A 17,728-nucleotide genomic window follows, 5' to 3' on the forward strand; every position below is an offset into this window, starting at 1 on the left:
TCAGTTGGTGGCAGCAAGGATCCTACAGAATGAAGCTGGGAGACAAGCAGAACAACTGTCACATGGAATTAAACGCTGATAGTGGGTGGAACTAGTACTCCGAGTCCTCGAGTGTGTGTGTACGAGGGAGACATGGAATTAAAATGAGTCCAAGAGAGACAGGATGGTTTATTCGCCTATTGTTTCTGTGTTGAGTCTATGGAGAAAACAAATAAAAATATCCTTGTTAGATACCTTCCATCTGTATTTTACATGTTCACATTCTTTGCATTATACTGTCCTCATTAATTCGTTTGTTGTAGCCTATTAATATTTTAAATTGTTATCCGCATTGAGTATTATAACATTTAGATAATCAGTCTCGTGAGGTTGGGTTCATCAGGTTTGACCCTAACAAATCTATTTCCTTTACTTCTGAATCTGTTGTGTGTGTGTGCGCGCCACTCTCGCCTGGGTTCACGCGGTTTCTGTATTCTCACGCGGCTGTAGCATGGGTGTGATGAATGGGCGGAGCGCTGTTCTACACGGCAGCCAATAGTGGGGCGAACAGGGAGGAGACTCTTTTCTCTCAGCCAATGGGAGCAAAAAAGCTCAGCCGTGTCTCCGCGTGCGGACACCATGTGCACTGGAAAGCGCGTCTGTGTTTCTGAGACAACGTGTAGTTGCCATCTCCTCTCGCATGATGTGATCACGTTTCCCCCGGATTAGGCTACTAGTGAAGTGAAAAAGTGTGCCATTCGCTTGACAGGTTTTCCCCCAAAAGGTTGCTCTCTGATAGGACTGTGTAGAAACGTGATAGGTTGTTAAATAGAAAACCAATTCCATATTTTGTTTACTGATAATTCTGATGCTCTTTGAAACGGTCCACTTCCCAATTTAGTAATTATGTGGCCGCATGTTCATGCTGTTCCTGGGTCCCGAACATAAGCGTCATCGGCACAGCTTGGAGTGAAATTATTGAACAATTTGTTTTTAACCAGTGCTTCCCACCCGGAGTAGCGTGTCTGTCACGAGGGGCGTGCCTTATTAATATTAAACAGTGATGCGCCTCTTCGTGCAGTGTTCGCGCTTCTACTCTGGGAGGTGTGACGTCACGTGAGCGGCCCGTGTTCGTTCCAGCTGAGCGAAAAGATCGGACGGTTCAAGCTCAAAGCGTGCGGCAACTCACATGCAGAGAGAACTGAACAGAAGGGGGTGACCACAGGGGGGAAAAGCGATAGAGCGACTGCATGGAAAAAAACGTCAACATCCCACCAAGCGCACTACGCAGCAGAAATTGACTCAGCAACACTTTCTTCGTTTTGTTTTCATTTGTTATTTTGAGACGACGCATTCAAGAGTTCAACGCATCAAGTTATCGTTTGCATGATTGGATTTTTTTTTATTCTCCCAGATTTTTCCATTATCCACTGTTCTCTACTGGAACCATTATATCCGGTCAATTGCTTCTTTTTTTCCCCACGTTGGACTTGGACATAACGCTATTTTGGATATTCGTCTATATTTTGTAAAATTTCCAACTTAAGTAAAATAATTTTCTGGAAGTACTGGGAATGTGTTTTTTTATCCACTCGACCAATCTACAATCAAATGCAAGCAGAATGGCACTCTTTGCTTAAACGTCTTGTTTTCAAATAAAGGTAATTTAAAGTGTATTTTTCTTTAATGTCAGATGCTCTGATGCACGTGAGCCGAGCAGGTCTTTCCTCTGTCTCTAAAGTAAACACGGTCTCGTGTTGCATGACTTTACAACTTTATGTGTACTTGTATAGTAGCCTACCCTAGTGAAACTCAATGCAAATGCATAATATATTATTATTTTTGACTGTTTGACTACGAACTAATGCTATACCTTTATTTTTGTTTGTTCATTTCCTCTATGAATCGTCATGTGATTGATTTGACGGCTGCACAATTATAGTACTGAACCACTCAAGCATATAGCGGTCAAGGGAGCTCAATCCGGCAGACGTTGGATGATGGCCAGGCCGCTTTCACAGCTCCTTCCCCCGGACCTTCCCTCTGCCGGAGCCAGTCCGCAGTTTGGCAACAGTAGCCAGGCAGGAGGCTCACTTAACGGAGGACACTTAAACTCAACAGCAAACTTAAAGTCGCTCCTGCAGCTTCCCGTGAAGGGCGACCAGCGCGTCAAAGACTGTAGTGAAATGAAGGGTGAGGAAACGCACCTGCTTCCCTGACACACTGTGTATTATAATATACAGGCTCTCTATCAACCTTTTGTGTGTGTGCTCCTTTAGACAGTCAACATAATGTGTTAATAGTCACTATTCCAGCTAGTTTGCTTATTATTACAATTAGTGTGTTTTTTATGCGTGGTTTCACATGTCAAATGGCAGAGCTATGTGCAATTGTCCGTATCTCTCAGTGAGCCGCAGACAGGACATCACATGTGACTTAGTAGAAGAGATAAACAAGGCTAGGCCATTCAGCCAATTAGCTCTCTACCCAGGTACTTTGAGGTCAGCTATTGGCTAAGCCATTTTAGCCATTACAAACCTGCATAACCACACAGACAGAAGTTTTCCATTGCCTGCAAATACAACGTGATTATTGGAAAAGCTTCTTTATTGATTGCTGTCAGTGTTTTGTACTGATTATCTAGTTACCATTAATGCAAACTGACCCTGAAAATAGAAAGTGGAAAATCTCTAATCCAGTGTCAATCCAGTTTCTATGTGCATGCCGCTTGGGAATCATATTATCTAACATTAAAAGCACTGCCATTACTTTTGAACACGTTTAGTTCTCAAACTGCATTTCAAATGATTCAAGAACGGCTTTTGCTCTTTTTGTGTTTGTTTTTAAGCATTGGTATTTTAGGCGACAGTCTGCAGTTTTTTTTGTCATAGAGAAAAGAACAAACTTTAACAAAACAAATGTTGCAGTTACATTTTTATGGTTTGTTTTTATACAGTATAACTAAACCAGAAATGTCTCATTTCAAACAGCCTTTACTGGTCCTGGTTTCCACACCAATGCACCGTAAAATGCCCGATTTAGCCTAACTAGTGTTGTTAAGATTTTAGACCCCACCTAAATAGTTTTAGATGGAAACCTTCAGACTGAAGACCTTCAGCCACCATATCCGGTTTCGCATTGTGCCCGTCCATTAGAATTGTTTTTATACCAACTAAACTTAACCAGTACCACACTACTCTATATATCAGCCTATACCACAGCAGAGCAATGTAGTATTGCAATGTTACACTAGCGTAATGTTGCGTTATACAATACACGTCTGATTGTTGTGTTACGCCTGTTGTCTTTTGTGTCATGGCTTTGGTTTTGCCGTAATACGGTAGTTTTGTAACGTTTAGCCATTGTTCAACGGTATTGTTGCTGTACCACAGAGTCAAGCAGTGTCACTGCAGTGTAACATTGTAATCGCTTTACCATGGTCTTTCAGGAATGTGAAAACACATTAATCTTTAGCAAGTTTAAAGGAAGGATTTTCAAAGGCTCTTCGTTTTGCATTGATGCACCGAGAGTCAGAGCTATTCACATGTGTTGACATTGCAGAGGTAGTTTTCCCAGAGGGATGTGAAAGTAGCTGGGAAGTGCTATTCTTCCCCTAACTACGTAATCTTAGCGCCATCAGAAATATTGCTCTCTTGAAATCTTGAAGTCAAGTCAATATATGTTCATAAGAATAGTTAGTATGTCTTTTTAGATTGCTCGAGATATGCCAGTAATATTATCTGCAGATTAAATTGGATTTCACTTTCCTTATAGGTAAGGAGAGGTTGGATATGGATGAGGACTCTCTTGGCCGTTGTCCTATGCGCAACGGCTGCAACAATGGACTAGCCACTGACAGCAATGGAGCAGGCACTGGCAGCTTCTCAAACGGCAACAACAGTTCCTTCCTGGGCCCGTTGCTATGGGAACGAACATTGCCATGTGATGGCGGGCTGTTCCAGTTGCAGTACATGGATCTCGAGGAGTTTCTGACAGAGAACGGGATGAGCAGCATGCACAGTACCTCCAACTCCACCTCAGCTCAGATACCCTCGCAAAGCTCTCAGTCGGCCATTCCCAACCAGGGCTCCCAGTGCCTGCCCACCTCGCCCCCACACTGCTCCGCTTCGTCCTCACCGACATCCTCCACCTCCTCTTCCTCGCCCTCTCTGCTTGGGCTGGACATGCATACGCCGCAAAGCATGATGGGAACGGCAGACTGCTTGCACGGTGAGTTTTCTTTCGCAACTTGCTGCTGCGGAACATAAGCTAGAGAGGATGTTAAAAACCCACGAGACGAACGGTCTGAGGGCAGGCCGTCGAGATGAAGAAAGGAAATGCTGTGGGCCGAAAATGAGGTCTAACGCGGTTCAAACACTTTCCCCATTCTGCTTACAAGAATTCCCCGGGATTTTTGTACGTTTGCGAGTTGTAAAAAGCACCAGGCTTGTCCCTTGGGTGTGTGTTACTGTGTAGTTTCAGAGTATTAATGGTTTGGGTGTGTGTGTTATGAGTGTGGATAGATGCTATTTCACTATTTGGATTGTCAAGAGGTTTGGGCGTTTTTTTTGGAGTGAGTGTTAGAGGGTGTGCAGCTGTTGTGTTCTATGTGAGTTGTGTTTTGTAGGTATGTGTTAACAATATTGAGGTTCTGTCAAATCAATTAATTGCAATTAATCACAGCTAACATAAACGTTTGTAAATATGTGTGTTTGTTTGTATGTATGTGTATATATATATTGATATATACACATATATGTTTTATGTTAGATGCGATTAATCGCAATTAATCGATTTGACAGCACTTTAACATTGCAAATATTTAATTAAAAGTGGAAAGTTTGTGTGCTTGTTTTTGGAAGCTACAGTATATGAAAAGAATGGGCTGGTTAGAACTGTATAAAAAGGCTTGCAGCAATGAAAAAGGGGATATAAAAAGATAAATAAGGATGACAGCACGTGAAAAGAGAGGAAAAGATTGTGATATAGAGCTGAGAACATGATGGCGATTGAAAGGCTGGTAAGTAAACAGTGAGAGACACAGGTGAGCCAGAAGCAAAGAATGAAAGGCAGAGACGGCGTGTTTGTGATTGTGCTCGCATGTTTTTAAATCTCCTCCTCTTCTCACACGCTTGGTCCATGTGCTCTCGCTCGCTCACGTGCTGAGGCAGGCAGAGCGAGGACGGGGGAGGGGCAGAGCAGAGGAGGTATGTGTGTGTGGGAGTGAGTGTGTGTGTGTGTGACTAACAGACAGGGAGAAACTGAAAGATTGAGATGGAATGACTCAGTGCGAGTTGATGCTGTACTTCCGATTAGATGTTTGTTTACGTTTCTGTAGTCGCTGAGAGGAGATAGAGAGAGATTAAAAGTGCTGCTGGTAAACATTTAGAATGTTCAGGGCGATTAAACAGCACATGCAGAAGCCAAGCCATCACTCACATCACATATTTCCACAGATTTGATCAAGCTCTCTCAAAAAAAAGAGGGCCTGTGTCAGTGCATGTGCGCGAGGGACAGTAAAAAGAGGATCATTGCCAAATGGGGTTAAAGTTACTCTTAAGGGTACTTTATACAGATTTTAGATAAGGTTTATGGCTCAAACAGATTTTCAAAACATAGCTACAGTAGTTTTGTTGTGCTGTCGTGACAGGGTTCACTTTAACCGTGTGTGTGTGTGTGTGTGTGTGTGTGTATATATATATATATATATATATATATATATATATATATATAAATAAATAAATAGCTTTTCAGTATATAATATTTAATATTTTCATGCAGGTGTGTATGGGGTTATAATATTGGAAAAATATGTATGTGTGTGTGTGTGTGTTATTATTAATCATTTTTTTCCTTTAGATTTTTTTCTTCTTGTTAATCAATTTAATATAAATGTATATATTTTGTTTATCAGGGTATGGTTATGAGTATGTGTGTTTGCGTGTTTATTTTTTAAAGTTAATTCTTAATTATCTCTAGTTCATATTATTTCCTTGCAGATGTGTATATGTATGTTGTTCTAAGTTAAGTATATATTAAATATATTATTGTTTTTTCTCCAAATATGTGTGTATATATGTGTTTGTGTGATTCACTATCAAATTATTTGTGGAATGAAAGTAATCATTTATAAAATGAAACCATCATTTCAATGTTCTGAAATCCAGAGATTAGGGTAGAAATATTGGAAAATGGAAAAACAAGAGACGGTTTGCTGGATTGAGTGGTTGTTTGTTGCCTGTTACTGCACCCTTGTGGGTCGTCTGGGTACTGTTTTAAGAGTCCCATTGTTTGAATGCATACATTTAGCCACGTGACTTAATCAAGGCATCTACTTTGTGTCTACCTTCAGGCACTCCACCAGGCAGCTTGGAGCCAACACCCTCACCATCTTCCACTACATGTCCACCACTCCCTACTCCACCCAATACTAACTGCAATGAGGTGGTGCCGTCCTTTGACCCTGATCCCGCAGACGTCGCACTGTCGAGTGTGCCTGGACAGGAGGCGTTTGACCCACGCAGGCATCGTTTCAGTGATGAAGAGCTCAAACCTCAGCCCATGATTAAGAAGGCTCGCAAGATGCTTGTCCCTGAAGACCTGAAGGTGAGAGTCTCACCGCAAGATCATTTTATGGACATAATTCATATCATTTATCAGATATACAGAGATCCTAAGAGATTTATGTTCATAATCTTGCCAGCTGTGATGGTACATGTTTTCCCTTATCTCTTGGTTATATTAACATGTGGATTTTGTGAAACATGTACTTTTTGTTATAACAGCTTACAGTCAATATTATTGTGTAGCTGTCTATCTAAGCACCACTAGTCATCTATCACAGTGTATTTTTTTTCTTACGGATTATTTTGCAAAAAATGTAGAACTAGGTTCTGCGCCACTTATTCATAGATATTGGATGGAAAATTCCACTCTCATTTTGTCCAACAGGCCTGGCGTTCTTCATGCCTCTATACAAATGCAGTAATGCAGAGGTCAGGCATGTTTGCATCAGTACAGATGTTGACACTGTGACATTGTCACTCACTGATAACAACTAGATTTCAAAATTAAAATAAGACATATTAAAAATCATCATTAGTTCCCCAAACCCATTACTAGAATAGTTTTAGTATTATGAAGAAACAGACAGTTATTTATAAAGTATGTCACATTGACTTCATTGGGGAATGGGTGGTACCATTATGTGATCATATCTCAATTCTGAGGCAGATGTCTTGGAAACAGAGGTTCTCAAATATGTCCGTTTTTTTGTTATAAAGGGCACAGCAGTCAAAAGGGGGAATTCCTTTGTAATCACAGTGACCTCTCCTCTGGGAACAAATAGATGTTTTGAATACTTGGAAAGAAAGCGACATTCTTTAATGTTTTTTTTAATATTTTTTTTATATAGGAGTTATAGTTCACGCCAAAATGAAAACTATCATCATTTACTTGACCTCATGTCTTTCCAGACCTATGGAACTGGATTTGTGGAACACAAAATAAATTTTTTTTTGAAGGATGTTTTCACTTTGTTTGTCCAAATAATGAAAGTCCAAAACAGTGTTATTTTAGTATTATATATGTAGCCTACTATTATTGTATTTATTCATTTTTTGAACCTGCTTTTATTATTGTTTTAGTAATTGTGTAAATGTGCTTTTGTCATATTTATTCGTTTACATGTTTGTTTATTTATTTATCTTGCCTTAGCACAGATTCCCTATCAAATTATTCACATTTATAAAAGGAAACCAGGAGTTTTAGTATTCTGAAATACAGAGCTTATGGTAAAAACATTTTATGCGCTTTTAAAAAAAAATGTATTTACCTTTTATTTTTGTTTGTGTTGGTAATTTTATTTTTATTTGAGGATTTCAGCTTTTTTTATTTCACTTAGTTGCCAAGGACACATTTCTAATTTTCACTTTTTTTCGCTTTACTTTTATCATTAACAAAACATTTTGTTTTAGGTTTAGCTTTAGTTTTGGTTTTTGACACTGCTTCAAAACAACACTGGACCCCATTGACTTTTAATTGTTTGAACAAAAGATTTAGACATTAAAAAAAACAAAAAAACGTAATTGTTGTTTCATTAAATAATGAATGCTTATAAACAGTAAATTAACTAAAAGTTTAATGATCAGTAGAATAAATAAGGGTTTCCCAAACTGGTCTTCGTGAGGGAACTGCAGGGGTTTGCAAGTTGAGGAAAAGCTGATAAGAAATTCAATCAAAAAAATGCAAAATTGAAATAAAATGCATACTAAAAAAGATATTTTGTTTACCTGCATGTCATATGACGGCTAACCGACAGCTTTAAATTAATAAATAAGTAAAATGATTATCTGGATTCCAAAAAACTGAAAACGTAAATAGCATAATGGGAATTGACACTTTTATGAGAATGTATTTAGTGTTTTTAAAACGAGATTTATTACTGTTATTTTTCACGACATCAAATTTACTGTTCCTCACCACTACTGATAGAGTGATGTGAACCACAAGCCTGCATCTGGCACTTTGAGAACAGTCACAGAACCTCAGTCAGACCTCAGACTGTTCAAAGCCATTTCTCACTGTAATGTCACTCAGAGTTGCTATAGAAAACCTCAAACACTTACACACAAATCCCAGTCACACATCTGACAAAGCTCCACACCTACAGTTGTAGACATGTTCTAATGTATACTTTTTTTTTCATTTTCTTTTTTTTTGAAGGATGAGAAGTATTGGAGTCGGCGTTGTAAGAACAACGAGGCTGCAAAGCGTTCTCGCGATGCTCGTCGACTGAAGGAGAACCAGATCTCTGTGCGCGCCGCCTTCCTCGAGCGTGAGAACGCTTCACTCAGACAGGAAGTAGCCGACATGCGCAAAGAGCTCGGCCGATGTCGCAACATCCTGAACAAATACGAGAGCCATCACTTGGATCAATAAGAAGGAGAGGAAGAAAACGCAAAACGAGATGATGGATGGAGAACGCAATGAATGTTCCTATGATAGTCACGCTAAAAGACAGATGGAAAGTGCATCAAATATATGGAAGGATGTCTGAAGACGGCACAAGAGATAAAGTTTCAAACTGGAGTGAGAGAGCATGTCACCTCTCTTAACTTTTTTTTTTCCTAGTAAGGTACAATGGCAAGATTTTAATTACGGAGAGAAATGTATATTTTTATAAGATAGAACAATGCTTAATGGTGAAAGGAAAATTTTGAAATTAATTTTTGTATATTTTCTATATCTTTGGGAGGGCTGTAAAGTATAGACAGAGGGAACTGATTGGGGTATCACTGCAATTTAAAATTAATTCATGAGGTATTTTTGAAGCGATCAACTCTTGTGAAGGAGAAAAATTGAAGCCTAGACTTTCACAGAACTTTAAAGATTTAGAAAATAACTTTCTAGAGAAATTAAACTGTAAAATACAGAGAAAAAACTATAAATACATTTAAATTTGTATAAAAATGTTAATATAGATTTATTGAAGCACTTAAGTTGTGATAAACCTGTGTAATATTTTGGCAACGGTGACCGAGGACAACCAAGGGTGAGGGGAAATGACAGGTGCATCTCAACTCTTTAGGGAAAAACATTGTTTATCAGTTTACTGCTGATATTTATTTGTCATTCTCCAAGGTAAACTAAACATGTAATGATGATAAGGAGATGGTTCAGAAAGACATGCATTAATTGTCACATATTTTATTGGCATTTTCGTGTTTATTTCCTTGGTGAACTCCGTAGGATTCTTCTCCTGTCTACCATGTACTCATCTTTTTATAGGAATCTGACTCTCAGTTGCAAACAAAAAACAGCTTTTTAGCAACAGCACACATCCACAACGTGCAGATCGTAAGTGAACTTGCAGAGGCTGTTCTTGCTGTGCAAAAACACAATTTGGACCTCTATGGATAGAATATATATATATTGGACATGACTTTCATCTGATTGTACAGAATGATTTCTTATATTGGAAGCACGGGAAATTGCATTTCAAAAGAGGTTGACGTGTAGACATTTGGCTATGTCTGTGCTTTTGCACCTGTATATGCAAACACATTGAAGCCAATGAGCGCTCTTACTTTTATTGAAACAATATTGAATTTTTACAACCTGTTTACTGGTGTCAGTAAAAATGTTTCAGAATCTATTAGTTTTGTGGTTCCTCGCTGGTTCTCCAGTCATGTCGGTCTCTTTCCTTAATGACCATTAAAGTAACTTCACTTATTATGAATTATTATTGATCTGATCATTATTATTACTATTGTTGTTAATACTACGAATTAATTATTATTTTTGTTGTTTTATTTCCTTGATATTGTCTATTTTATGTTCCTTTCTTTAAAGACACCCAAACACACACACACACACACACACACAAGTCTCCTCTCAGCTGTGGAGATTTTGCCAGTTCCTCTTTGTTACAGCATTCATCGTCAACACCAGTTATAGAAGAAGTGTTCCCCTGACAGCCAGGTCAATTTGTGTATCAAAGGAACACTGGAAACTGGTGCCCTTGGTGATCACAAACTCCTTCCTTGAAATAAATGGATTTTTTTTCTCTTTATTTCTGTGCACTAGCATTATAAAGTCCCATCATACCATTTGCTCTGTCTTTCTCTTTTTTGTGCATGTAGGTGTTTTAGCAAACCGCCTTTTTTACCCAGTAATTTGCTGCCTGTTTCTCATCAGTGACAATATACTTTTTACAGATGGATTTTGGGGTAATGTAGTCCTTATTTTTCTGCACTTCCACATGTGGATGACTATGAACATTTTGTGTTGTGACTCTTGTTTTTTTTTTGATGTACAAATGCCCTAATGCATCAGTGTTACCCACACTGCACCTAGCCAAAGTAATGCAGGGGAATGTAGTCTTTTTCTCCAAGACCACAAATAAACTCTTGTTCTTACTCACTAAAAACTAAGGTTGATTATTTTGTATGTCGTTTGTGCCTATTCTGTGCTACCAAGTGTAGTATCTTCCACGTCCTTACTAAAAAAATTGTTCATTAATAAAGCGCAGATCCGGATGATGTGTGTTCTTGAATTTTAATCAGCATGAAGGAAGCACTGCAAACAGCAGTCTGTCAAACAGATGTAGCTTGCAGAAAACCTTTCTACCATCAAGCTAACACACAATGCTGTCATGAACTGCAGTTCAGAAAAGGCTGTGCCTTTACAGATAAATATTTCTAAATATTTAACAATATAAGATGTAGGGGAGAGTACAACCTAATACTTTTTGACTTTCTCAGTTTGTGTAAACCTACTTGGCATTAAGAGTATTTATTTTTTCCTGCATTAATTTTACACGTCTAGTACAATTATGTGGTTTTGTTTAATTAATACAGTGTATACTTTGAAATTTACCCCGAAAGAGTGTGACATGCCCCTTAGGTGGGGTACATTGTAACTGGCAAACACAGCTGTACAACATAGTACAAAAATAATAATAATTAATCATATCATTTTTCAGTCTCTATTCACCTTTTTTAATGGTTTCTCAATAGATTTCATACAGAAAAGCATAGTTCTAATAGGGGCACATTGAAACGGAGTGTTACAACATGCGCCACCTGCGTAACTGGGATTTAAACCGGGCTAGTGTCTTCTGCTGGTTAGATCAGCTTTAAAGAACTATCTCAACTGTTAAATAACATATTGGAGATTAAAATAATATCAGATTTGTCTAATTTTAAATAAACACAAAAGACAGAGATGAAAAATTAACATAAGAAATTTACTTTTGCTATGGTTAAGTAAATGGTCAGTGATATCTTCCAAAGATTTCTGAATTTTGGCATAAGTTTTTCTCTATATAGTGTTGATATGGCAACTAGTAAATGCACCAAGTTTCGTCATGCTATCATGTGTGGAAGTATTTAAAATAAGTGTGTTAGGTTGTGTCCCGCTCATCCCTACAGTAAATGAAGAGGTACTCAAATATATAAAATCATACAAAATAGGGTAGAAAGATATTTGTGAAGAAACTAAATGAAAAAAAAAAAAAAAAAAAAAAAATATATATATATATATATATATATATATATATATATATATATATATATATATATATTATATATGCAGAAATTAAAATTTGGATTCCTCCAATTTCTACAACCTCTATGACTGTGGTTCCCAACCAGGGGACCTAAGCACAGTTCAAGGGGGCCGCAAGATGGCTTAAAATTATTTAAGACTAACTATGCTTTAAAAATCTAAGTGTATGCTGATATAATATTTCTTGTTTCAGTTTGTTCCCCTAACAACTTCTATTTAGTTTTTTTCTTAGTTTTTTAAAGCAGGGCTTTAATACTCTTGGAAAGCCTGGATATAATGAGGGAATTTTAAAAGTGTGATCTGCAAAGTCATGTAAATGAATACAATTTATATTTAAATTATAAATATAGCCTACATTTTTAGTTATGTCAAGTTTAATGTTTAATTGGATTAAAAAAAACTGTAATCACAAATGATTATTGGTAATACAAAATTATATAATAAATAATTATGGAATTTAATTATTTGTAATATTTATAATTATTTTGTTTAATTATTTCAATTAATATATATCATTAAACATGTATTATTATAAATATAATTGATAATATTTCTATAAATATTTAAACAATTAATTGAACTAATTTAAATTCCCACTCTTTGTCATGGTAATGTTCAGAATTATGGATCTCTTACTTTGATATTCTGTTCCGTTCCTTTGGTTCCTATTTCCCTGATCTGTTATGTTTTTCACTGCGTCCCAATTCGGCTACTTATACTATTGATTTCCACTAGAGGGTCCTCCTGTCTCCTTAGCTTTCCCATCATGAAATACACTTCCCATAACGACTCGGTTACTAATGTAACCTCGGTTCCCTGAGAGGAGGGAACGAGTATTGGGTAAGTAGCTTACGCTATGGGGAAAACTCCTTTTCTCGCGAATATTGAAGTCTTTATGTAAAACGCATTGCAGCTGCACAGCAGACAGCAATGAGCGAAGGAGCTCGGTCATTGGCTGTGCTGCGGCAACTTGCTCGAACCAATGACGGGGCGACTCTGAATGCGCGACCAATGAGCGCGCCTCGCGCCCGCGCGCGTCAGAGCCCGTCTAGATAGGCGTGGCCAAGAGCTATATATTGGGCGCCCCGTCATGAGAGTTCTTTAGGTTAAAACGACTGAAGCGAACTAACCAAGCACAAGCACGGCAGCTTACGCAATACTCGTTCCTTCCTCTCAGGGAACCATGGTTATGTTAGTAACCAAGTCGTTCCCTTTCGAGAGGTCTCTCCTATTGTGTAAGTAGCTTACGCTATGGGAACACCATGCAAAACGCTGTGCGTGCTGAACTTCGCCTTATGATAGCCAGAGGCAGGTGCCTGAGCTGAAAAGCAAAGTTATCATCCAACTAGCCGGCAGAGGCAAGCTTTATATGTGGGAAAAAGTATAGAGCGGCTAGAAGGCACTCAGTGTGACACAAGCACATACATAATCTAGATACGAACTCATAGTTCTACTAGCATCCTGCTGATAGTACATTGGAATGCAATGTCGGGACCTGTAGGTTGTAAAACCTGATAAAAGTAGACGGTGAGGCCCAGCCTGCCGCCGCACAAATATCCTCGATCGGTATCCCGCTCGACCATGCCCAGGAAGAAGCCACACTCCTGGTGGTGTGTGCTTTGACTCCCCAGGGGCATTCAAGTCCCTTGGCTTCATAAGCCAGCGCTATAGCCTCAACTATCCAGTGAGAGATTCTCTGCTTTGAAACGGCGGAACCTTTCGCACGGCCGCAAAAGCATACAAACAGTTGTTCTGTCTGTCTGAATAGGGCAGAACGCTCCAAATACACTCTGAGAGCCCTAACGGAGCAGAGTAGATAAGCGTCGTGTTCGTCTGCTGGTGACGATAGCGCAGTTAGGGAGATAACCTGTGCTCTGAAGGGAGTGGTGAGCACTTTAGGAATATACCCATGTTTTGGCCTAAGGACGACCCTGCAGTCGTTAGGTCCGAATTCCAAGCAGGCAGCGCTTGTCGAAAGCGCGTGCAGGTCGCCCACTCTCTTGAGTGAGGCGAGTGCCAGCAAGAGCGCAGTTTTGAACGAGAGCTGCTTCAGGTGCACGGTTCGGAGTGGTTCGAACGGGGGCCCTTTAAGAGCGTCTAGGACAGTAGCAAGGTCCCAGATCGGCACTGAGGGGGGGCGTGAAGGGTTCATCCTCCTAGCGCCCCTTAGGAAACGAATAATTAGGTCGTTTCTTCCCAATGGAATTTCCATCACAGGGTCGTGTGACGCTGTGATGGCCGCCACATTTACTTTGAGCGTGGAGGGGGTGCGGCCCGCCTCCAGAAGCCCTTGTAGAAAAGCGAGTACGTTCGTAATCTAGCATGTTTCAGGTTTCAGGCCCTCGGCGTTACACCAGTCACTGAACACTTTCCATTTCTGGGCATATAAGCGTCTCATGGAGGGCGCCCGCACCTCAGCGATGGTTTTTAGCGCTCCACTCGTGAGGTTCCTTGGAGCCCGTTGAGGGGCCATGCATGAAGGGCCCACAGATTGGGGCGGGGATGAAATATCATCCCGCTGGCCTGACTGAGGAGGTCTGGCCTCAGTGGAATCGGCCGTGGTGCAGATTGCATTTGCATCAATTCTGGAAACCATGTTTGGTTCTTCCAGAGTGGGGCTATCAGGAGCACTGCGTTTTTCTCCTCTCTGACACGACTGATGACCCTCGGCAGCATCGCGATCGGGGGAAAAGCATATAAGGGGTGCATCGGCCAGCTCTGGGCGAGCGCGTCCGTGCTTTTCGTGAAGAAAAGAGAGCAGTGTGCATTCTCCTTGGAGGCGAAGAGGTCGACCTCCGCCTCGCCAAAGATTTTCCATAACCACTGAATCATCAGCGGGTCGAGAGCCCATTCTCCTGGGAGAAGCTTGTGTCTGGATAGCATGTCTGCCCCTTGCACGCCTGGCACATGCGCTGCTCTCAGCGAGCGCAAGTTGTGCTGGGACCATAAGATGAGTCTCCTGGCCATTGAATGCATGGAGCTCGACCTGAGTCCACCCTGGCGATTTATGTACGACACTACCGTCATGTTGTCCGTTCGGACCAGGACGTGTTCGTTTTTCAGATGTGGAAGCAGGGCTCTGAGAGCCAAGGTCGACCGCTTTCATCTCCAGGCAGTTTATGTGTAGGCGCTTCTCCGGGTTTGACCAAAAGCCGGAGACAGGCCTGCCCTCGTAAAGGGCCCCCCAACATATTTTGGAGGCATCTGTTGTGATCATCTTTCTCCTTGTGTTCACACCCAGACCCACGCCTGACTGGTACCAGTCGGCGGCTTTCCAGTGCGTCAGGGCTTTTATACAGCCGTGGTTCGCTCTGATTAAAAGGTGGCCCGAACGCCACGCGTGAGTAGGGACGCGGCTCTTGAGCCAGCGTTGGAGAGGACGCATATGCAACAACCCTAGCTGGAGTACGGCCGATGCTGAGGCCATGAGACCTAGCATCCTCTGAAACCGCTTGACGGGGGCGCGCGCACCCGCCCTGAATGATGTTGCAAGGCGCCGGATGGTGAGCGCGCACTCTGATGAGAGACGAGCTGTCATCTGCATCGGGTCTAGAACTATTCCCAGGAAATAAATCTTCTGGCTGGGAGATACTTTTTACAAAATTGATCCTTAGACCCAGGTATTCTAGATGGCTGATAATCCAAGATCTGTGTGTTATTAACGAACTCTCTGATTGTGCTAGGACCAGCCAATCGTCGAGATAATTCAGTATTCGCACTCCCCTTCATCTCAAGGGGGAAAGTGCTGCATCCATACATTTCGTGAATGTACGGGGAGCCAGGGACAGGCCGAACGGAAGTACTGTGTACTGGTAAGACTGTCCCTCGAAAGCGAATCTCAGAAAAGGCCTGTGATGAGACACTATTGGAATGTGAAAGTAAGCATCTTTCATATCCACTGAGAGAAACCAATCTCCTGGGCGTACTTGCGCGAGGATATGTTTTGTTGTTAACATTCTGAACGAGCGAACCATTAGTGCTTTGTTCAGGTGTCTGAGATCTAGGATGGGGCGGAGACCGCCATCCTTTTTCGGGACGAGAAAATAGCGGCTGTAAAAACCTGCCCCGCTCATAGAGGGGGGAACAGTTTCCACAGCGCCCTTTTCTATTAATTTGCGCACCTCGGTGCGAAGAACATGCGAACACTCCTTTCTCACTTTCGTCTCGACCACAATCGTAAAACGTGCTGGTCTGCGAGCGAACTGGAGCGAGTATCCGTGCCTTATTATATTCAACACCCATTTCGGCATATCTGGAATGTTTTCCCATGCCGCTGCGTGTACAGATATTGGCTGAATACAGGCTAGGGGCGGGCCGCTGTGACGTAGGGACCCGGCCAGCGAATCGCCTGAGCTCGTAGCTCTCAGAGGCGCGGGCGCGCGCTGAGCAGCTGAGTGAATGGGCGCGTGTGTGATTACAACAGCGCGCGCTATGTCTGTAAAACTCGCAGCCTGAGCTGGGGCTGTGTTTGACACTGTAGGGACAGTGTTTATAAGTGGGGGTGCATAGACAGTGGTAGGCACACGCGTCACTTTTATAATGTTTCCCGCTTTTACTGGGGATGAATTCATAACTGTGTGAACAGAGCTTGTGTGTAGTGGTGCGTACATGACCGTAGGCATGTGATCTACATTCATGGGGCGTGCAGCCTGAGCTGGGAATGAATTTGGCACTGTTTTGACAGTATCTGGGAATGCACACTTTGTGGACATGTGAACCCTTAGTGACACAGGCAGAAAAAGACTCTTTTTGTGTTTTCTGTGTTTCGCGGTAAAAACGGCGTTTGTTTGCAGGTGAGCGAGCTCTGTGACTGGCCCATTGACTGCTGTATGGACATTTCCAGCCGCCTGTAAGGGAACTGGGTAATGTTTGAGATTTTGCAGAGAGAGTGGTCCGGCTTTTGCGAGACACGCACTCTCTATTCTCATTCCTGTGGCTAGGAAGGCTTTCGAGGCTCAGGTTTCAGCACAATCTTGGGCCGAGGACCCCGTCGCTCAGGAGGCGGCTTGCGGTTGTGGGAGCGCGAGTGGCGTCGAGCGTCAGTCTGAGGCGCGGGCTGAGAGGCGGTGGGGGCTGCTCTAGCCCGCTGCGGCTGTGGCGGCCTCTGTCTGCTCTGCGATGAGCTGGAGCGTTTAGGCAGGAAATGGCGCATAGCTTGTGAAGCGTTCTGGGCCTCAGTGAAGCGTTCGGCGAACCTTTAACCGCCGGTCCAAACAGCCCGCTGGCGGAGATAGGCGCGTCGAGAAACGGGGCCTTATCCGCGTCCTTCATCTCCGTCAGAGTCAGCCACAAATGGCGCTCGAGAACAGTCAAATTAGCCATGGCGCGGCCAATAGACTGGGCGGTGGCCTTCGTGGCTCGCAGGGCTATGTCCTTGAAGGCTTCGGGTTCGGGGCCAGACTCGTCCGGCGAGCGGAGAAGCCTGGCTTGTAACACTATAAGTACCGCCATTGAGTGAATCGCTGACGCAGCTTGGCCGGCGGCGGCGTAGGCGCCAGCAGTGAGAGCCGAAGTAGTGCGGCAGGGCTTCGAGGGGTGGGAAGCCTTGGCTTTCCATCCGGTGGTGGAGGGCGGGCAGAGATGATTGGCCACGGCCTCCTCGAGGGGCGGCGTTCCCTCGTAGCCTCTTTCCCTCGCGCCGTCCACAGAGGAGAGCGACGAAGAAAAAGAAGGCTTCAGA

At 42.0% G+C, this 17,728-nt stretch overlaps 1 protein-coding gene across 1 annotated transcript; it reads left to right on the forward strand.

The window, feature by feature from the left end:
• Window positions 1-233: 233 nt before the first annotated feature.
• On the forward strand, window positions 234-10,909 carry dbpb (D site albumin promoter binding protein b). The gene is made up of 5 exons (XM_077209726.1): window positions 234-1,640; window positions 1,922-2,172; window positions 3,754-4,209; window positions 6,332-6,585; window positions 8,704-10,909. Exons 2-5 carry the CDS (start codon window positions 1,977-1,979, stop codon window positions 8,917-8,919), a joined length of 1,122 nt encoding a protein of 373 aa, XP_077065841.1. The 5' UTR covers window positions 234-1,640; window positions 1,922-1,976; the 3' UTR covers window positions 8,920-10,909.
• The last annotated feature ends 6,819 nt before the right edge of the window (window positions 10,910-17,728 follow it).

Source organism: Siphateles boraxobius, unplaced genomic scaffold (assembly GCF_051911475.1).
Source record: "Siphateles boraxobius isolate OS27281-9 unplaced genomic scaffold, OSU_SipBor_1 12, whole genome shotgun sequence".
Lineage (NCBI taxonomy): Eukaryota > Metazoa > Chordata > Actinopteri > Cypriniformes > Leuciscidae > Siphateles > Siphateles boraxobius.

Coding starts and splice junctions, on each gene's coding strand:
- dbpb (XM_077209726.1), top strand. CDS start 1,977: ATGATGGCCAGGCCGCTTTCACAGCTCCTTCCCCCGGACCTTCCCTCT. Junction 4,210..6,331: donor AACGGCAGACTGCTTGCACG/GTGAGTTTTCTT, acceptor GTCTACCTTCAG/GCACTCCACCAGGCAGCTTG. Junction 6,586..8,703: donor TTGTCCCTGAAGACCTGAAG/GTGAGAGTCTCA, acceptor TTTTTTTTGAAG/GATGAGAAGTATTGGAGTCG.